This window comes from Colletes latitarsis, chromosome 10, assembly GCF_051014445.1.
Source record: "Colletes latitarsis isolate SP2378_abdomen chromosome 10, iyColLati1, whole genome shotgun sequence".
Taxonomy (NCBI): Eukaryota; Metazoa; Arthropoda; class Insecta; order Hymenoptera; family Colletidae; genus Colletes; species Colletes latitarsis.
The window spans coordinates 22,741,444-22,765,118 of NC_135143.1; the positions used below are offsets into that span (position 1 = coordinate 22,741,444).

The following is a 23,675-nucleotide window of genomic DNA, read 5'->3' on the forward strand; positions in this document are numbered from 1 at the left end:
AAATAAAATTTATAAATACGTTCATCTGTGAATTATGAATGGAATGAGGAATTAAACGATTAACGAATAATGCTAAATGCAGGGGTTTAGTCACATAGAATGGTAATTAATATTCTAAACGTTAAAACTTATCACGATATTTAATATTATATATCTAAAAATGCAAAAATAAAATCGCTGAAGATAATATAAATCAAAGCAGTGACAAATGAAATGGAAGTAAAAAATATTAAATGCAATCGAATTTTTCATTGAGATTTTTAGTACTAAACGTTTCCTGCAGAATTTTATTGTGAACAATTACACATTCAACGATGTTGTAAACGTCGAACAAGAGAAAAATAGTAGTGCATGAGTGTCGTGCAGGTTTGATATGTCGTCGTGTATACAAACCTGTACACACGATTTGCATTATCGTTGAATATCGAGTGCTCCCGTAAAGTACGAATCGATTACACGTAAAACATTGGACAAGTATCGGCAGAGGTCGTTAAATATTTGCGCTTTATTATGTTTCGCTCAGAGCTTGGTGAAATTACGCAAATAAATCAGCGAATGAGCACGACGTGTTTGTGAAACAATGAATGATTTTCGTCGATAAGTTTCGAGTCGTGTAACGCAGCTATAGCACTGAATTGATTGCTCTCGATGAATGTCTCATTTTCTGCTGAAACCGTTTACTTGTTTGAAGTCAACACGAGACACGTGATAGTTTACAAAACAACTACATCTTATTGGTTTTACAAACAGGATCGATGGGATTATATTCAATTAGGAACAACCATTTCGGACGAATTTGAACGTTTGGTAATCTCTGAAGTAGTTGGTAAAACGGTATAAATAAAGAAGTTATAAATAACAATACTAATTCTATTAATTTTTTACAATGTTCTAAAAAATATTCTTTCATTACACGAGCCTCTTAAAATATGCAGTATTATTTCGATCTAAGGCCTTTTTTAATAGGATTATAAATAACTTTGGTATTTAGATGTTCTCATTTAAATATCTGTATGCATTAACAAACCAAATATAGTTTTACAGGAAAAACAACAAAAATTTACAATTTTAATTGATATTGCAATGCTCACTCCAGTAATTTACAAATTTTCGTACCCAAAACAAACTAAAAAATAGGCGAACATTGAAAACAGAGATAGTAGGAATAGGATGCGCAGAGAAATATGTTGGTTTACATTTTTATTTAATTTTCGGTATTTAATATTGTCACGTTTTTAAATAAAACTGAATTTCAAGAATGATATTCACTCAAGTGTTCAGCATATGATGTACATATGAAAGTTATGGTCGCTAAAGCAGTCGTGTGGGTTTAAAGACTGCTGTCCAGTAGACCCTCAATTATAGTACGAAGGCCTCGTTTATTGCATGGTTTCAACAAGTGGAGGGGAAGATCGCTAAGCAACAAGTAGGAGCATGCTATTCGTTGAACTGGTTACCTCGATTATTGTAGAAATTTTTAGTCCTAATCCATACCTTGTATTGTAGGTCATAAGGAATAGAGCAATTTTAGGATCGATAGGTTGCACGACTTAAATTAAAAATAACTGAAGCTGTTTTCGGTTGGACTGACAAAAATTGGTATCAATAATAAAAGCGAGCGAAACAAATAATCCTTTTTATCTCGACTTCGGTTCTCCGCAACTTTAACTTCTCCATTTTCTCCGATGTCTTTTCCACAGCTTGGAAACATTCTACCGTCTATCTTGTACCCCAAAACACCTAATGCTCTTTCCTCTAACTCTCTTTGCACTATCCCTCAAACTACTTTTCTCTCCAAAGTCCTCGAAAAGCTCTGTATCTCGCAACTGCAAAGGTTTATTGGTTCCACTGATGTTGCGCAGGTTTTCCAATTTGGGTTCCGTAGCGGACACAGTACTACTTCAGCATTACTGTACGTTTCTGATAAAATTCTTCATGCCGTCGACTCGCGTCGCGTTCCATTATTTCGCTGCCCTCCACGAAGACGTTTACGATCGATCACAATCTATTAATTTCTTATCACACAATTTGGCTTAACGTTCCTACGATCCTATATTCGAGTAAATGGGAAATTCACTTTTCTGTCATATAGTAGTCGCTTCTGCTTCATCTTTATCCCTTCTTGTAAGCTGTACAAAATTAATTACGTTGTATTTTATTGAATTACCTGAATTTATGAAAAGTATTATAGTACATAGAAACAGTTTCTCTTTACACTTTCACGTACATTAATTATAAACGATATGTCATCATAACGTTTACATAGTTTCAAGCATACCTTTATTTCAATTATAATACGTACCGTGAAAAAGAACACTTGTTTATTGTGAATAAGGAATATCGGAGGATTATGGAGATAAATGAGTGGAAGTTTGACAAAAATGGCGGAACTAATCAGAAATAAATGAGGGTACGGCGAGACAAATCCGGAGGGCGCTGGCGTTGACCGCTCGATAGCATGCACCATCAATTGTCAGACATTTTATACGTTTATGTCCATTTGTTTCACGACAGTTCGAGAAAGCAATCTCATACGATCGTTCTTTCCTCCGTAGGTCTGCCTAGTATTGAAAGTTCTCCCGGTTTCACGCGTGTATGCGTCTTCGACTACTACGACTATCGCGACAATGGTTATCATCGTTCTTACTTTGCCTTATGATTTACCGTAGTACGAGAGTTTACAATTGCTCCAGTGCCCCGAAGCACGGTCGAACCGACGGAAAACGGAATACGTTTTCCGCGGACATAATTTTCTGTTTTTGCACTGATGACGTATCGCCGTGCTTTGTACATTCTGCAGCCCATCAAGCTTTTTGCGCGCGACACACGCTGTTACGTTGGTCGACTTTTACAAATTCTTTGTATTAACATGTATATCCGTCGATACAGTTACGATACGGATTGTTCTTCCATTAAATTTTGCGATCACTGCATTTTAATACTGGGAAAATTGTATTTGGTGTTCGTGGAAGACGAAACAACTCTCGATAGGGGCCAGATTGACTTCTAAGACTTCCCTATTCACGCATGGACATCATAGACACCATTTTTAATTAATTAATTTCAAAGTAGTTACAATTCCTACAACGAAGAATTTATTTTTAGAAGATTTATTAACTTATTCAGAGTTTAGATCAAAGTCTAGTCGTGTTTCTTTTAAATAATTTTTACCTATTTAGTAATATACTGAGTCAGGATTGAAGACGTCTTAAATAGAAAATGTATGACTGGTACCTGTGTCTTTACCTCGACCCACAGCTCTCGGTACGTTATTAATAGGAGGTCGGTCGTCGTAGAACGTAAATAAAAAAATTGTTATTTTTGTTACACGGTGACTAGGTCTTCGCACTTGCGTCGTGTTTAACAATAGCCACTCGCAGAGTCACACTTGTACCGAGGGTCGACGGAACGAAGTTGGGGGCAGAGTGGGAATAAAAGCATTACAGTAACTTGGGGAAAAAAGTTGCACTAACTCGGGAAACATTGTGCTCTTGGAGTAGATAGTACAGGTTTAATTTTATTTTTAATGTTGTCCTGTTTATATTATAGAGGGTGAGTCATGTAACTTTCCCACCTCGAATATCTTTTAAAGCATGCTGTCTACAAACAAGTGTTTCGTATAAAAATTACAGAGCGTTTGGTTGTTTTAAGTCACTTATGTATTTACGAGAAGTTAGGAAGACCTTGAATTTTTTAATGAAATGCGAATGTAGTAAATTTTCTGTAAGAGAGTGTTCAGCTTTGCTTGTCTTAAATTTAATAATTAGCAAAATACTTATAAAAATACAACATCTCGTAAATAGATTACTTTTTAAAAAATTGAATTCTTGATTTAATAGAAAGAAATTTAAAAAAAAATGATAAATAAGGGAAAATTCACATTTGTTTTTGTCACAACGTTCTTGCGCCACTCGATATTATATTGCACCCGTTTTAAGACATATGCCGATTCGACAGGCACTTGTAAACTGATAAAAGTTGTGGATCAACGCCGAGGAGTATGTATCGAGCTACGGAAAAACATGAATTGATCGCTGTAAACTTGTATACGTCTGAGGAGTCTGCAACTGCAGGAGAAACAAGAAACAAATTTGACAAACTGAGACAAATTTTCGACCAGATATCCGTTGCTCGTTTCGAGTAGACGACGTCTAACGTTCTCGTTTTTGAGAGTGACTAGTTTCAAACTAAAATTGGATTTCGTAAGGAAACCGACTAGTCGGAACGGATAAGTTTGATTAGAGACGATACGTGCGTTGACGAAATATTGGAATTTCATTCGGTTATAGTGGTTGGAAGTACGACTTTGTCTAGATGAGACTGGCAAAGTTTTAAATTTCGAGCAGCTCCTGAATGTCAAAGGAATCGTCACAAAAAATTAAGAATTACATTCGGAAATCAATGAATGAAATTGTGCGAGAACGAATAACGTACGTTGTTAGAACATGTGTTCTGCGTCCTGGGCGAAGAATCTATAAACATTTTAATGATGTGCAGAAGACTGCGAAGTTTCTTTCCCTCCGCGAATTTTGTGGTTGCAAAAAATTCTATATATTTACCCTCTAAATGAAAGAGTCGAAACAGGAGCAAAATAGGCAGGACAAAAATTTGAACATATAAAAAATTTCAAAACACTCGTAGAAAGTTCCAGGGAACATACTTTCCTATTAACGTTAAAAACTGTTCGTTGGTAATATTTTTAATAAACTCCTGAACGGATTGGAAGATTTTAATGTTTAAAAATGCAAACAACGCGTATATTGGTGCAGAATATTTAGAAATCGTTGCGAGTGACACGAAAATGGTAATGGGGCTCTGGAGCTCCAGAAAAATGGGTCGAGAAAATACATTGGATGTAAGGTATATTCGTATACATGTGGTTGTAATTTGCTTATAATAACGAAAAGTAAATAGATAAGGAAATTCAAGTCGATAGAGGTGGAATATATGATATCTGTTGTCGAGTACGTAGGAGTACTTGGAGAGTTGGAAAATATCGAAATTGAGCATCGGACGATGCCTTGCGGTTCGGTGGAAAAGTATTAAAAAACGAGACAGATTGCTTTTTCGGTGCATTTTCCGCTCGAGAACGACCGCTTTCAGTCAGATGGCGATACGTCACCGATTGTATCCTGTGGCACAGAAAGTCCCGCGGCGCAAAGTAAAACGAGTACTCGTTAGTTCCGTCCTTTTACCCTCCCTCCCGACGTCCCCTTAAACTATTTCCCGTTTGTGTGTCCGGTGTTGCGAGGCCGGTACGCCCGCGCACGTAGCTGTGACTGCTGTTCCGTGACGCTTCACCTTCTGAATTTCTTGTTCGGATACTACTGTAATCCCGCCCGTTTGAACGTGCTCGTTCCGCGAAAACTGCCAGACGTTCTCGATGATAGCTGCGGACCGTTCACGCGGAAAGGACGAAGTTTAATGTTTCCCGCGCAGCACGACGCCGCGTGTAGATTATTTCCAGAGTGATTTACCCCGAGTCCGAAATCGGGATGCTCGAGGAAATTTCACACAGAAGCAACTTTATACGATAGCTCCCCATTCTTTGCGGGAATATTCTACTAAATATTGCGGCTATCCAGATTTATTTACGCTGGACACTATCAACTTTTTAACCTTTATCCGGCCATCTGCGTTCAGATTTCGTTAAAAAAGTATTCTTATTCAAATATTATAAAAAACTTTCGAATACAATGACTTTCGAGCGAAACTGTCTACTTTAAATGGATGGCAATTTTAATATATTATAAATGAATTCGTGCACTCCTCGCTTAGGTTCCTTCTAAATATTGTTACACATAAATAGGAGATTGTACCTACATTAAATGGTGAAATTTATTTTATTCCTCGTACTTTTACAATTGTACGACTTTATATAAACGTAGAAAGGTGTAGAGAATGCTTCGTTTCTTGTAAAAACATTCATTCGCGATCGGCGTCAAAGGTAAATCTTCATTACGTTCGAATCTAAGAAACTCGCCGAGCGAGGAATCCGCGCGTTTCGGTAGATTTGAACACTAGTTATATTTTCCACGTTCGGTTCCTAGTCACGGCAAAATTACAACCGAAAGCCTAATCAAGCCAGATCATCCTTTTCCATCCCCCATCTTTGCAATAACCCCAAAGAATCCCAATATCACAGGATACCATATTTTCGCCGACCGATTTTATATCAGTTCAATGCTCGCTCCGTGGTCTGAAATGTTACCTAACCCGACCTCTCGCGATGACATTCCGAGCTTTATCAAAAAACATAAAACGTAAACCGAAGAAAGGAGTGTCACCGTTGCGTTTCATCGACGTGCGTTACGCTTTATACCTTCGTTTACGTTTAACTATAGTACGCCACAGAAGAAAAGAGTTCAAAGCTACCGGCGGAACTTACGAGGCCAATGGACCGTGCACGCGTTTACGACGATCTAGGGACGAAGAGGTGCTTCTTGATCAGACGGGGTCCCCGTGAAAGCGACAAGGGTCGAACGCTGTATCGAGAACGTAGTGAAAAACAAGAAGCGTCTCGTTGAAAGCCCTTTCGAGATTGCTGTACACACGTTACGTGAAACGTGCCCGACGCACTGGGTTGTCGTTACAACAACAACATAGACGCTTGTTTTTTTTCCAAGGAAATACGCTGTAAAGCTTCGCACACAGCTTCGATCTATTTTCTCTATCGCGACGCTAGGTGACTTACGGGCTGTCCAAGTTTGCTCGCGGAAACATTTTCTGTTTTTACGAGAGGGATGAAGAGCGAAAATTTCAGGTACAATTTGTCCTTTTAGTTTTTAACGCGATTGAAAGATAATAGCAAGTTTCCGTTTGTTTTATATATATATACAATTACGACACAAATACTATTATGATGCTATGCCAAACTGTAAATATATATACGAGAAAAATAAAAATAAAAACCTAGAGATTAATTTCAAGATATTAACTGAAAATATCTTATGTGAGATAGAGTTTGAAATTTACTTGCCTGGAGAACGAAACCAGCGGTAATATTTAAACAGCAGAGAAACTTTTCCGTTTGTTAATAGTTGATACTTTGTACGGGAGGTCACGCCCAGTGCTTGTATAGTCCTCAATTATGAATGGATTTCATGTTTCCGTTTAGGAATGAACGTCGCTAAAGAATTAATTATGAAGTATAAGTAGCTTCATGTCGAAAATTAATTTATACTACAACAATATAATGGTTATACGACCAAAAGCGTCGACTAGTAAAGACGCAATTGGCTCAAGAACGATAATAATCGAAAAGAGTTTAATGCAGGAAATTACGCTGTCTTATGCAGCGATGCCAAGCCCTCCATAAATGTGAAAAAATAGGACTGGTATTCGCGGAATGCTTTATTAATTAAAAAGCCCCGGTCAGCCGGGACAAAGATTACATTCTCTTTGGCTATTTATCACAAAGGTCATAATCTTCTTGTCAGAGGCAGTCGGACGTATTCACGAAATTACGCTGGTTATTAGAATTATGGGAATTCAGGGAATAAAGATGTAGTTTGTGACACGAAGGAGATTATTAATATAATAGGAGCGCATTACAGACTATTATTAAGTGTTAGGAGAGGAATTCAAAGTCAAAAATTCCAGACAAAGGAACTGTAAAATTAAAGCCAATCCCCGCTCGGGGCAATCAAATATTTGAAATAATAAAAATGGATCCAATGAAATCAAAATTTAAGGAAATATTGATATTTACTGAATAATTCCAATTATGGGAATATTTATTCAGTTAGAACGATACGCGTTCTCGAATTATTTTATCGGTTGCGGGGATTTAAATGTCAATCACGCAGAATGGCGCAACTCAAAGTACTAATCAAAAGGGTTGAAGCTCAATAACACAAGGTATCGCATTGTAATACGACACTCGAATTGCCTACATTTCTGTAGCTTTATTCGACACTCGATATAGTACTAATGGAAAATCGACTAGAAACTAGAAACGGCCTAACGTCTAATTTCCTCAATCTGCTGCTCTGTGATAGTGATTGTATACTAAAAGCTAAAAATCCGCATCATTATTTTTAACAGTAACTTAATAATATTATATTTTCCATCCAATTGAAAAATGATCAATATTGCAGTTTGTAATTACAAGCCCAGTTAATCTTCTACCCAATATTGGTAAAATGAAATATTGACGAAGGAAGTAATGAAAAAGCTCGTAGAAATTCAAATAAAAATTCAACTTCCATTCACGTTGCACCACCGCAATTACGAGACTCGATTCAGCCGTTGTATGGTTCTTAAACGCCAAACAAATGTCTGGAGCATATTTAATAGATTTCGAGAAGGCTTTCTCTTCCTAATTTAGTCTATAGTTTTATTATTTGTATTTTTCCAACACCAATTTCAAGTTGTATTAAAATCGACGTTTAAAATCTTACGAGCGAAGTCAGAACGTAAAATTAAAATTATACCGGGCAAATAAAGTCGTCATTTTTGTCGATCCCAGAAACCGTCCCTCTAACTTTCTATTTAAAAGGAACATTGCGTTGCACGAGGATTAATATAGTCCTGCTTGTTTTCGTCGAGAGGCGAGCTAAAGCGTTTCGGTTACTGGCTCCTGGCCACTTTGGCTCGCGAAAGAAACGCGATATATTTCCTGCGGGCTGACACAGCCCGTCATTCCCCAGTTTACTTCCACATAAAGGAGCAGGGCAGCGAACAAAAAGGGTCGCTGAGCCTATCTGACGCCTATGTACACACTAGGATGTCACTCGTGAAACTACTATCCATGACCTGACGCACAAAGAATGTTCCACCGAAAAATATTTCTTTCTGCTTGGGTGTTACAGCAGTTCGTCAGTTATACGCTGCTGAAACTCGAGCCAAACGTTCATGACATTGTCAGTTCCATAAAAGTATCATTTTTCGCGCAGTGAAATGTTTTCTCTTGAAATTTACGCTTCACCTTTTGCACTCTTCTATGGTTGAGTCGAAAAGTTTGCGTTATACCGAAGTAACCTTTGGATTCTGTAAAGTATATTGTCAGTTCTAGTTACCAGTATTTAAAATAGAGACAGGCAGTTACTGGGAAAACACAAGAAAAGTTCACTTGAGTAGTTTGACTGTGAGGAAAACGATGAAATGATTTTTATTGAAGAAAGAGAAATTAAACTATTTGATTATTTAAATATTTGAAGATTACTACTTTCAAAAGGACAATGAAAGCAAAGCATATGCATTTATCGTTCGCCAGTGAATTATACAATTTTTCCGAAATAGTTTCCTGTCTTGTCTCTTTTTTATGTATTATGTTTGTTCAGTTAAAACGAATTAAACATAGTCTCGTTAATAATGTACGAACTTACACGAAATAATGCCAATGTTTCTACAGTTTATGATATCGCTTGGGTGTTTTACGCAGATTGTACGAAGCAATTCGTAAAAAATGACCTGATTTGTGGGAGGATAACGCATGGAGATTGCACCACGATAATGCACCAGCTCACTCGTCATTGCCTGTCCGTGAATTTCTGGCTAAAAATAGCACAATGCTGATACCACAGCCGTCGTATTCGCCTGATATGGTACCCTGTGATTATTTTCTCTTCCCGGGAATGGAAAAAAAAGTCATGAAACGACAACGTTTTCGAACCATCGGAGAAATAGAACAAAAATTGCTGAGCGAACGGAATACCACCATACCACAAAATGAATTTTAGAAACGTTTCGAAGATTGAAAGGGATATTGGCACAAGTGTATATCGAAAAAGATATTTTGAAGAGGGCAAATTTGAAAGAAGAAATACAAACTTTAAACAAAAATTGTAAGAACTTTCAAATCACACCTCACATGTCTTCGATGTTACTTATTTATTTAAGAAAATATCTTTCGGGCGAATCTTGTAATGTGTAGTATTTATGCGATTGTAATTTTAGAGTCGTAACTTTGGTGAAAAAACAATTGTAATTTTTGTTTGCAACATATTCTGCACACAAACATCGCGACCTCTTAAAATCCACGACGGCAGTATTAACGAACGGTTGTATTATGAATGTCTGGGAACCATATTCCGGAAGCAAACATGATACCACGATATTAAAGGAGCTTCTTGAGACCGACGTATGGAATAATTTTGAAGCAGGGGATGTACTTGTCGTTGATCGTGGTTTTCGGGATTGCGCGAGCAAAATTACTGAGAAAGTATTTATGAATGAAATGCCTGAATTTGAAGATACTTCCAGCAAAGGTTTAACCACGGAACAAACTAACAAATCATGACTGGATACAATAACACGTCATATTGTACAAATCATAAACGGACATGAGATTTTCTGTGCATTAAGGGTCAATATGATACGCAAGACTTTGGCAAAGTTTTCAAAAAAGAGAATGAACACTGATAAAGTGATAGAAAAACATCTTAATCCATCTTCAATATCACCATATTTTGTGCAGTTTTTCTGGATAATTCCAATACGAATAATGTTTATTTATTACTTCATTATTGAATTATTTAAATTCTATAGGAGCAATTGTTCCTACGCTTCTCTGTAAATTTTATAGAATGTAAAATGGATCTAGACGCTCACTGAAATATTCCCATCGTTTTCCTAGCAATCGACGGTAGGAAAATGGTATGGAGACGCGTTAAGCGCTCGTTCGATCTTTCTAACGGACGCGAAACACAAACACGTTTGAAAATAAGCCCCAAAGAACGGAAGAGCGTCGCCTTATCTGCGCTCTCGACAGGTCGACTTTTCATCGAGTTCCCAAGGAGAAAAAATAAAGGTGAAGAAATATAGTTGATCGCGGGGCTTTTCAGCAACGTCAGCGGTTGCTGGTGGTTTTCAGGCCGCCAGCATGAAACGGGGTCACCGATCGCATTGTACTACTTTAGCAAGTGGAGGACTGAGGCACTTCGCAACAATTCATGCACTTTTGACCTTTGCCGTGTTCTCTCCGCGAGAGTGCAACTGGAACGGCCTACTTCTTCCATAGACCCGAGCCGACGCTAATACAATTTCGAGACAGCGCCGGGGACAAATATCAACCCGACGCACGTGCGCGACCATAAACTGCGCCCTCGCAACTCTGGGAACACATAGAAGTTGTAAGGTGGCTTATGCTTGCGTGCATGGAACTTCCAAAGTGGCCGGGCAAATACATTTCGGATAATGTTTATTAGTCGATACGTGCGGCCGATTTCGCGACGATTGTTAACCTCCCAGCATACGCGAACATTTTACGATAAAATGTTTTTTTAAACTGTAAGTCGTCTATTTTTAATTTCTATTCCTAGAACAAGCTTTCCCCTACGAAGTAAATCAAATTTGTCGGTTAAATAGACACATTGACAGCCGTTATTATAACCAGTTGGTCCATGTATTGTATCAGTATCTGTTTCGGTGAATATTTACTGAAAGAAAATAACTTCAGACGGGGCTCTCGAGAAAGATAAATCTAACTAAGTTTAATTTAAAAACAAAAAATTGGATTTTTGAGCCAATCTTATCGGGAGAGGGGATGCAGAATTTTATTTCTTTTTAAGATAGAGGAATGCTCTTACCGAAAATATATTTGAAATGTTCCATCGGTCTTGTACTGAACTTCTTCGAATTTATAATTTCACTGTAATTTAAACTTGGTATTATTCTACATATAGCTGCAGATACTCTCTTTGCTATTCTATTTATCGCACCACGTCAGGTTTATTGGGCTTTCCGTTGCCCGTCTCAAAGGGCCAGATTTCGGATGTTAATTTATTCCATTTCGTCGATGAAAAGGTTTCATGAAAAATCTGGAGCGGATTCCGCTTACGTGTAGACGTACTTCGGAACGCGCGAAGTCGGATTAGTTCACGGTTAATTGCAAAGAAGGATCGAGCTGGATATCGCGAGTTTCATCGAAAATGGAATTGTGTTTGATCGGCGATCGGATGAGTGCGATCGTTGATGTGTTTTTTACCTGTTCCGCGTCGCTTGGAAAATAGACTAATATCGTTCGATTGTCAAGAGGGCTTCCCGTAGCTGTCTATTTCAGGGGCGAACCTTTGTCGGCGTAAATTTATTTGCTGGACGACGCTGTGACTTTGAATAGTCGGTGCAGGATATTACCGTTGCGATCTACGCCGTTAGTGACGGCAATCGTGACTGCGACTTGATTTGAAAAAATTATCGCTCGACAGTCGCCTGCACGCCGAACTATTCAACCGTCCACCCACGTAAATAATGGGTCTGTGAATCGATCGAAAAAATTATCGCTTCACAGGCAATTGCACATCGAACTTTCAACTCGTTGTCCCACATAAACGACGCGATTTGTAAACGTTATTATTCGACAGATTGAATATCGAATCTTTAGGTTATTCGATGTGAATAAATTGGAAGAATCGTCGCTATATATCGAACCTTTAAGCCGTTTTTACGCACCAAGAACCGTGACTGCGACTCGATTTAAAAAAAAAAAGAATATAACTTCACGGTCGTTTGTACGTTAAACCATACAGCTGTCCACCCACGTAAATAATGCGACTGTGAATCGATCGAAAGAAATCACCTTTTGACAGGTAACTGCACATCGAACTTTTAAGCTATTGTCCCATCTAAACGATGCCATCGAAAAAGTTATTACTTGTCAGGTGACTGTACGTCGAGTCTTTATGGCGATCTCCAACATAAATAACGCGACTGTAAATCGGTCGTAAAAAATATTACTTCGTATCGAACTTCTAAGCCGTTGTCTCGTCTAAACGATGGGATTGAAAAACTATCGAAAAATGAAAAATCATCCCATAGCTGGCGTGTTAAGGAAACTTATTAAATACTGAAGTATTTTTATCGCGTTATTGCTCATTGAGAAAATTCCCCGCAATTGTCCACTTTAGGGCTGAACCTTTGTCGCGAGAAATTTATTTGCAGGACAGCGTATGAACTTTAAATAGTCGTTGTTGGATATTACCGTTGTGATGTACGCCGTTTGTATGCGGGGAAAAAAGTGAGTTTCACCGTTGCTTGCTGTTGAAGCACCATTACGAATGAAATTAACGAGCGCATTATGCCCTTATTGAACGAACGCAGGGACAACGCGCGTGAGCCGGTAATAAAATTTTAAACGAGCGGAAACTCAGTAAAAAAAAAGTTTATTATTGTTCAAGTGGTTGTCGAATAATATAGTTTCTCGCGGGCGGTAATATTACCGGTAATTCTGTTCGTTCCATTCGATGCAGGTGCAAATGTGTTTAACAAGTGTCTCGTTTCGTGTACTCGTCTAGAATTCTTTTGTTCCATTCGGAAACGCAGCCTTCGTTCCTCGAAACAACATTGTTCGTATATGGTACAATTACTAGAAAATGGATTCGAGAGTTTTACTGCTTTTAGTACACTTCGAGATTCTAATTATTTTGGAATTTTTTTTCTAGCTGGTTAAATGACTTTTATCGGAATGGTTTGGTTTACTTTTATGTCAGAGTTTGTGCGTTTGTGCTTTCCCTATAATTACTATTATTTTTGTCCAATTCAGATTAAATGTTGTTCAATTGTTCTTTATTTTCAAGTGAAAAGTATGGGCTATTTAATTTGCGAAAATGGCTAATTAAAGTGAAATTATTTGCATGGAAAATATTTGTTAAGTTCATTGTGCTTTTCGCACGTGTTTAATATACAGGGTGTTCGGCCACCCCTGGGAAAAATTTTAATGGGGGATTCTAGAGGCCAAAATAAGATGGATATCAAGAATACCAATTTGTTGATGGAGGATTCGTTAAAAAGTTATTAATAATTAAATTTAAAAATTTCAAATCGTTCTGGAAATATTATTCTCGGTTGCGGGGGTCAATTACAATCATTTTTGGTGAATAGACATACCCCCGAAATCCTATTCAGTTTCGAGAAAAAAATTCAGTACGTGCGAAACTTTAAACGTTAATAACTTTTTAACGAAGCCTCCATCAACAAATTAGTATTCTTGATTTTCATCGTATTTTGACATCTAGAATCTCTCATTAAAATTTTTCCCAGGGGTGGCCGAACACCCTGTATATGATTTACATACAATATCGTGTAATGATAAGCATTAAGAAGGTCTTCGACAAAGTTAATCGTTCTAGAATTAATATCCCAATACTCAAGATAATTAAGAATCGTTTCTACAAAGCTTTGAGAACTTCTCACAACAGTTTCGTCTCTAGAGTTGCTTGGCAATCTGATGAGTATCTGGGGAGAACTAGAAAGTCGGGATTTAAGCAGCTCAAGGCATTCGCTTATCTGGACAAAAGAGGTTTCATTCAATATCCAATTTCTCAGATACCATTAATTTATCATTCGAAAAGAAGGAAGGTTCTGCGTGTCTTCCTATACAATCCGTTAAATTTAATTCATAACACAAATGGTCTAGTTTTCAATAAAATTCTACGAGAAATTGATCTTGACGAGAAATTTTATAAAAAAATTCTATGGCTCGAAGATAAACTTCCGTATAATGAGTACTGACCGGAAAATTATTAGCAAGTAAAATGGGACTATGCAAATTGAATAAGAAGAAAAAAGTAGTACAGGGTGCCCTATTTAAATCGACCCAGTTGAATATCTTCGAAACTATTGATGACACAAAAAACTGTTTTAGATACAAGTTAAATGATTGCAGGAAATGGATAAAAAATAATTTCGTAAATTGTTATATTTTCATCGTGTTGTCTTTTCAAAAATTTGCTCTAACTTTTATAATTTAATACAACTTTTAATTCCTTAGAACAAATCAAGAAACATTGCTATATTATATTTTTTCGTAAACAATGCGCGTAAATTTAGTTTCAAAATAGGCGAAATATTTTCGAAACGGTTTTCCATTGTTCGACAACGTCAACAGTTCTTTCCTTCAAAGCGAACCGACGATCGTAGGCAGAATCTCATAACTCCTCGGTGTCTCGATGTAAATTCGACTTTGTTACAGCTTTGAGCGACATCGATCGAACTTAAATATATCCCATTTTTCTATTTCTCTCTCGTTTTCTATTCGTCGTGATATAATATCGTACCCGTGCAGTCTCGGCTTGGAAATACTTCTTTGATACGTATTCGCAAAAAGAAGCACATTCCATCGTGTATAGAGAGTAGAGCTATTTGGATTATGGTATTCGCATAACGGCAGAGGATGCAGATCCTTCTGCTATAATCTTCTTTGAAATATCAGGTGGATAGATCCACGTTTCTCCTTTCAGGGTAGCTTTAAGTAGATTTAACCACGCGAGGTCGCTCGACATTCGAAACCAATCGATGATGCAATTTTAATGAAGCTTCGTCATTTGCTTAATTCATATTTACGGCCAGCTATTTGCACGGATTAAAATTCTGTTCTGTCCGTTTAAAATACATTTTTCGAATATATCGCGGCACGTTCATTAGCGAAAAATCTTCAATAATGAGTAATTTAGTATCCTGCGTAAACGATACGTTTAACACGTTATTGCAAAATTCGACATCATACATGGTGGATCAATAATTTTGGAAAAATTAAAAGAATGTAAGTAACATCGAAGACATATATTATAATTATTACGAATGAAATTGTCTGAATAATTTACTTGCTGGTTGTAATAATTTAATAAACAATCCAGTAACGCGTATTAAAAGTACTAAAACTTTACGCGCGTGAAGTTCCAAAGCTACTAGTGTTTTTCCATAAATAAGCTATTATTGGAAGCGGCAAAGCTTCCTCTTTAAAATGGTTTTTGGCTTTTAGTAATCCGACTTTCTGTTTTGGAGATATTGCAATTCATGTAAATAGGTAATTTTTTTAATTTGGACTATCTCTATCTCCATCTGACGCGTCGCGTCGGGTCTCTCTTTCGCGCGTGAGTCGAGACAGTCACGTGACTAGGAAGTCGTAGTATTTCCAAGAATTTACTACGAACTGTTTACTATCTACGCGTGCGCGATCAATGAACTCGCGACGTCCCAATGAAACGTAAACAAACGCTTCGATCCGGAACTAGCCACCGCATCGACTTGAAACAAAAATCGTCATATCTTCGGAACTAATTACGCTATCGCGTTGTATGACTCGTTTTAAAGGGCATTTCATCGTCTATCCGATGTCTATATTAACTACTATAAATTATGCTGATTTCTATATTTATTTTGATACTTACTTTGACGCTATGCACTTAAAAAAGTTTCAGCAATTCCTATTGCTTATACGAACTGTGTGCGACGAATACTGGATTATAAATTGTTTACTTAATTGAAAATGAGTTTAAATTTCTATAAAATATCTATAGTATACGTCGTGGCATTATAAGCCTTTTTTTTAAGTCTATACAACATATAGGAGATAATTTTTATGACCTTATGCAATTCGTCAGTTTATTTCCATGCTAAAATTACTCATTTCTCAGGGGTAATTAAATACTAAGTACAGATGAATATTGCTCATTGAAAACCGAAGTAAATTCGTAATAGCTCGGCCCTCCTCCACCTACTCCACCCTCGAGACTCAGTTACGCTACGTTCCGGGTAATTTAAAATTCCACGCGCTCACCGGAAGAATCAATTTGACAAATCGCCCGTCCCGCTCGTTTTCCATTCCGTAAAAGGATCCCGGGCGTGGCTCTTTTCCGCGCGTTTCGCAACGAAAAGTCTACCCGGTCGAAAATTCGGTACAACGGCGCTCGCACGGCTGCCTCTGTATATCCAGATCGCTCGTGCGTGCCGCGCGGAGGAGCCCATGCCCGAGAGGGTTCGTTTGCTTTCCTCGAAACGGATAGCAGATGAACGCACACACGCTGGTAACGTATATCCTCGCGGATATTTATGCACGCGCGCAATCGCTCGCTCCTCGCCGTAATTAGTGCTACCGCGATTTCATTGCGAATCGCGGACGCCCTCCTCCCAACGTAGGTCCGCCCTTGTTGTGGATTTTAATCAGCGTATAATTATATTAGAAGAAGGTCAGCGCTGCGGAATAGTAATTAGACAGGACGTTTATGAAAAATGCTTGTGGTCTTTGTTTCAGATGCAGAGAGCGGTGCTACTGCTCTGTTGGCTGCCGCTCCTCAACCACTGCCACGCCGTACATCCAGGTAAGGGGTAAATTGTCGCCTGAATAAATTGTTACCTTGGTCTGAAAGTGGTGATTATTAAAATTGATCTCTTCTCTCCCCTGTGTTCGGGGTCTTGTTCAAATTGAAACATTATGCAGTCTCCGTGGCAACAGGGGACAGGGGAGGTTGAGTCATCCATTGTAATTGTCTTCGAAATTGTCTAAAAAATGGAGATCCAGAAAGTTTGCAATTTTCACCGATTTTTACGGAAACTGTTTTCACAAAAGGATTTTTACCTCTGGAATCGTTCACCGCGGGTTACGTGGGAATCGCGTTCTGCAATTTTGATCAATTTCCGCGGGGCACGCTATTATTACGTTCGTTTACTTCAGTATTTTTTTTCATTCTCTGTATTCGGGTAAATTTCTGCTTTACAAAAGTATTAAGAATATCTATATTTTGATAAGGTATTTAATGGTTTAATCTTACACGAGTGCCGCTGTATAATTGTGTGTTTCGGTATTCGCAAGAGTGTGAGAATCTGTGTGCCACTTAACAACTGGATGAAATTCGCAGCGTTGCGTCGTAAACTGCGTTTTGTGATCTGGATTCACGCGTGCTCACCTAAACGCAGTTCCGAATTTCGAAGGAAATTCTGCCCTACGAGTTTCTGAAAGCCAGTTGAGCCCGCGTGAAGGGAAATCCCTTTGAGTTTTGGAACACAGAAGCTGCATCGCGCGAGTGGTCGTCTGAAAGAGGCTTTACTAGCGAATGTTTACTAGTATTGAGTAAACTGAACGTGTACTTAAATGTTTTCAGTTCACATTCGTTTGTGAAAGTGCATTTTCGAAGCACGTCGTTAATGAACGTTATTTAGATTAAATATTCAGTCGCACACGTGTTTAGGGTAGCAACTGTCAATATATGATTTCTATACCGTGACATGTGTTGATTAAAATAGTTAATATCTAGAGAGTGCGTGTAAAATCTTTTTAATGATAAAGAAAAAGAATTGTTACGTAGAAAATTAATAATCTGCGTTGGCCAGGTTTTGCTAATAAAAAATTGGTGCAAGTTACAAATGTTACGGTAAAGTAGAACTGAATTCATTAAATGAACAAACAGAGTTCGTAAACTCAAAGCTTTGAAACTTGCGAGAAGTAAAGCATGAAATTACATGGTTTTCGAAACAAACTAACTGTACCCAATTAATAAAAGGAAACACACACTTGGGAGAATAAATAAGGATTAGTAAAATTGTTTTATAATAATTATCGAAAGATGCATGATTTTAAGGTTACTCCAATCACCAGTCCATAGAATCAAGATTTCCTACTTCGCAAATTGATTAAAAAGTACTTCTTGGTAACCTCTTTTCATACATATAATTATATTACATGTTCCATTTTATATTTCCGAATAAAAGACCTGTATTAAAGTTAATAGTTATGACTGCTCTTGAAAATAAAATTATAATTATTCGGGAAAAATACTCTTTTTTTTTTAGTTCGTGCATGGGGGTAACAAAGTAAACAGAGATTTCGTGTTGACGAATGAGATTTTTTAATTAAATTCATCAAAAAGAAACCTCATACACTAACACAAGGTTTCTATTTATTTTATTACTCTCGCGCGTGGAATAAAAACAAAGTTATTTTCTCTGAATAATTACAATGAAACCTTTATGATAGAGTTACAAATTCCTTTTTGCAATCTTAATTAGTAAAACTGGTTTTATAAATCCGAATTTATATTATTATATGCGCATTTACATGCACCGATATTAAATAAAATATCGAAGTTAGTGTTAGAATCTTTATCTTATTTGTGAAAGTGGATTTACCATAATACGTTGATATTTCTAGACGATACAGTTTTAATAATAATGGAGAGGAAGTTCACGTTAAAAACAAATAAACAGGAATTCTTTTATTGCACGAGAGACTTTTATTTCACAGTACGTTAACTGCACAGTCTTTTTATTTCACTGAATTCACTCGGATTCCTGTTTTTCTCAATTTCATACGTGAAGTCTTTCCTCCTAACTCGCCATCTGCATTCTCACAGATGTACCCTGCACTTGAAGAATTATTTCCGTATTACGAATTATTATTATCATGAAAGATGCCCTGCGTACATTTTGCACAATTTTTATAGTTGCAGACACATGATTTTAAACATGCTTTTATGCATTATTGCAATCGAAAGCGATGCATCTTTCGTGCGTTTGTGCATGTGGGTAAAATTATTTTTTGCGTTCCCCTTAGAAGCACTCTTCTCAGCTGTCAATGATACCATCCAGCAATCCAACGAGATTGATGGATGCCTCGTTTCCGGTTATCGTGCAAACGTAAGTTGCGTTTCCGCGGCACGGTGGAGTTAACTTATAGCCGTACGTCGAGTATCTGAATGCATTAGTATCCAGGCAACATGTTGGACAAAAACAGTGGTTCCGTCATAGCAAACGATGGCCTGTCATTTTTACTCTGTGTCGCGAATTACAGGGACACTCGTTCCTCCTGTGTCGCGTTACTTATTTATGTCATATCGGAAGAGTGTAACATGTTTCACCTAGCGTCGCATGCAATTTCAGACAGCGTTGGACAGTCCAGTTATACACTATAGACTTTATAGTCATAGTCAAGTCATTATGAAATATAAGTTCATTTAAAGTATTCGATGAAGTACTCTCCTCTCTAATTATAAAAAGCCATTCTTTTTTTTGTAAACGTTTCATTTTGTTTTATATAATCTTCTCACTAATTAATCGAAAGTACAACTTAATGACATCAAAGATGGCGGACGGTCAGGGGCGTCGATGTTCAGACTGTAATTGTAGGGTTCCTAAGTTATATCGTGCATATGGGCATTGAAGAATGATCAAATACACGCGTCGTGTGCGTGCCTGGGCTGCCTTGTTTAATTTTATGCGCGGTCATTAACGCTTTGCTGATTGCATAGGAGAGAGACAAATGGTCACAGCTAGTATTTATCCGTCAGTGTATATCGCAGAGGTATCTAAGGGCGAAACACTTGTTACGAAAATGATAGGGTAGGAACTGTTTCATCTCGATTAAAATATAGATGCAGCATACACTTCGTTAAACTAAACGTATGTTGGTGCATAAATTAAAAATAAATTAAGTTGTAAAATTATTATTACACAGTGAATTTGATAATAGTTTATTATTGAATTATATTTTAGAAAAATACTTCTTCAAATCTTATTCGATAAGAAGAAATTAAATAATTGAGTTTTGTATTTTACTATTCGTTTAAAATTAATGTTCATGTTTGTAAGTTGTCCAAGATTAATTATTAAAGTGCTTTCGAAACAGAAATACTATGTCTGTAGAAATTTCACATAGGAATTAGAAGTCTTTGAACTGTTTAATACGTAATAGTTGTAACACGTCGCTAAAAATATATGAAACATCGTACGTGAAAATTTTAATTGTAGAACCGAAGTGTTTCTGCGAAGATGTAAAGTATATAGCTGTCTACAAATTAAAAGTTGTAATTTCAGTTATATGGTAGTAGTTACTGCCAGCGTCATGAGAAACGAGATCCCTTATTACTACATTTCGCAGAACGTAATGAACGCTTTCAGATATGAATTACAACCTATAAAGTGTAACTCGTAACAATAAACGTACTCGAGCTCACGGAGTGGATGAACAAACGGAATTTAAAATGAAAGATAAAATTTGGGATTAATAGTAATTAATTAAGAATCCCGGTACGACTAATATAAAATTTGCGTGCCTGCCTGGCAATTTAACGTACTAAAGGGAGTAATTTATGTAGTGTATATCGCGCTGCTTAATTACACCGTGCAACGCATCTAAGATATGCTTGTTAACTGCGAATAACATTAAACGCTGTATACGGTGTACCTCAAAAACCAACCAGACGAGTATTCGAAAACTTATCTCTAATTATCACATTTAAACTGACGATGAATTTAGAACGATAACCAGAATATACTGCTGTTCGGTATGCATTATTCATTACTCGTTGAAATTTACAAGTAAGATCGTAACTTTGATAATCCTGCATTCGTTTCCACATTACGTTGAAACAGTAATTAATTAATGCTCCTACTAATCGCGATAAATGAACTTTTCGATACGCGCTCTGATACGCCATTCGAATTAAAACTTTTACACAAATATACAGAGTATTACAGTAATTATAGGGAAACCGGAGAAGGGGTGATTACTAGTAATTTCGTTTAATAAAATGTTCAATTTTTAAATTCTTGATGATACTGTAATACGAAATGTGAGATACACAGTTACACTATTATTACTTGGGCACGCAGTATACAAAGGTAAAATATAATCAGTATAGTGCGAGAGGCGAGATGTTGTTAAAAATGCTGTTATAAAAGGTAACCTTATTATTCGAGGCAACGTGAAATCCTGGGCAGCAAGTCACGCATTTCATTCGTTCCACTTTTCTGTTAATGATATTTGCAAGATTATTCGTAACTAACTTGATGATCTGCGTACCGTAATTAGTCGTGGCATAATTGTTTTAGATTATACGCAGTCGTACTGCGCGAACTCAACCTATATTAACGTTAAATTCTCATGTAGTCCAAACGTGTCTACTTACGACTATTTTTACAGTCTCTTTAGCGATTTATCTGACCTTTCCAGACACGGTTACAATTAACGTGCGGTTAAAAGTATCGTAAAGAATGTTAACGTGCACGCGCGAAAGAAATTTACATTTTCTTGACCTTAATCTATCGGAACATTTGTAGAGCGAGATACCCCAAAAGTACCGTTTAGGGTGTTTAATATCTGTTAATTTATTTAGAAGACCTAAAAATAAACGTAGGGAGAAAATAAATAAACCAGATAAATATTTTCGTGTTTATAACCTTTTCGCGTTTTTCAAACACGTTCCTGTAAACACGACAGGAGAAAAACAGTAACATCGAAGCGGAAGTAAAACACTGCCCGGAAATTGTTTCTTTTTTCATAGACATTCATCTAACAGACAGTAGCGGGACAATTTATTTCGATGCTAACGATTCGTTAAACCAGAGGGGAGACGCAGTTGTAATAATGATTACGCTGAACAAAAATTACGATTTTAATTAAAGTCCGTCCACGCCAAAAGAGTCTCACGCGAGAGATAACGAACCGGGGTTTTATTTAGTGCGCTGCACGGTGTAATTAAATGGCGAAGGTCCGTAAGAATCCGAAGACTATCGTTAAATCCTGGTTTGAAACGAAGATCGGACGTTTCTCATGCGTTTATATATCCTAAAGAACAGGAAAACAATTATTTAATCGAAATGAGATGAGAAGGCTGTACTAAACACGTGTAAACATTGGAATTCATAGCGAGTATAATTCACCTAATTATTATGATTTATCCTCGCTTTCTTAGGACGACTTATACGTAATGTCACATATATATTATTATAGCATTTACAACAAGTTTGCGTAATTTTGAGTAAGTGTTGTAGAATTGAAAAAGATCTGACGTACTTCGAAATGATTTACACGCGTGTCTAGTATGTATAATTTGATGGTGTTAGTTCAAGAATGGGAAATATACCTCTACAAAGTCGGGAAATTACAGACAAACCTACTGACGTTTCCCTTTATAGTGTAACTTACACCGTAACCAAATACATGAAACAGAAATTACTGTCTAGGTAGATACGCTGGCGATATTTGGAAAACGAGGAGATCCACGTACAAGCAGAAAGAGGAATGTTCCGGGTTTCATTACATACGATGTACACACATTCTGCCAGCGTTATGTAAAAAGTGGATCGCATTTAATTTGGTGAACCGTGCAGGGCAAACGGTATTCATTGCTTCCGCTGGCATCATTGAACGTGTTACGTCGCTTCGTTCGTGTCGCATATGTGGTTAACAGCACGGAACAAATGGTATTTCATGCATTCGTTTGTACCCCTCTTTGTCGCCCGTTGTCAACTGCTTGCCTTGCGTTTTCGTCAGTTTCGCGAACTGCCATAAATAAATAGTTAACAACAAAACAGACGTGCCCGTTAATGTCGCTGACGCTTGATTAAAATTTATATTAGGTTGTTCGATGGCGGTGTTTTTTAAAATATAATATGATCTCGAGTCTTTCAAAATATGAAAAATATTACGGCTTTTGTGCTTTACATCTACTTACTTCTTACCAGTTGGATTTGGATTGTTTTTCTAATATACTCACTATAGTATCGATACTCGATCTGAAAGTATTGGTGTAACTAAGACTTCGATATTTATCGATATCTCCGAGTACTTTGGTACTGAATCATTACAAGCTTATATAGCAATAGAATTCAAAGGTTGCAACTACAGGTGCCAGGATTTGTTCTTATCCCGAATATATAGTACGTTGCAGTCTAATAGTGAGCTTTCGAACTGTAACACTTAGTCAGTAAGCAATCAGACTCAATTTGCATAAAGCATCAGATGTTAATCAGGCCGTGACAGGTACACCGTTGAATACATCGTACAGTGTATCTCATTATTGTTAGTCGTGTTCTGTTGTTTATGTTCATTATACTTACTGACTATTACACGAATTTCCCGCATATTCAAGAGGTTTTTCTAAATTTCACAAACGCAGGTGGCATTAACTGGTTAATGGCGTTACAAAAAAAAGTACTCGTTATTTGTAACTAAAAATATT

At 37.1% G+C, this 23,675-nt stretch overlaps 1 protein-coding gene across 1 annotated transcript in view; it reads left to right on the plus strand.

The window, feature by feature from the left end:
• Sol1 overlaps positions 1-23,675 on the plus strand; it is a 556,981-nt gene that overhangs the window by 67,683 nt on the left and 465,623 nt on the right. Inside the window, exon 2 of the mRNA XM_076774500.1 lies at positions 16,973-17,039. Coding sequence (XP_076630615.1) covers positions 16,973-17,039 — 67 coding nt within the window. The remainder of the gene's footprint in view (positions 1-16,972; positions 17,040-23,675) is intronic.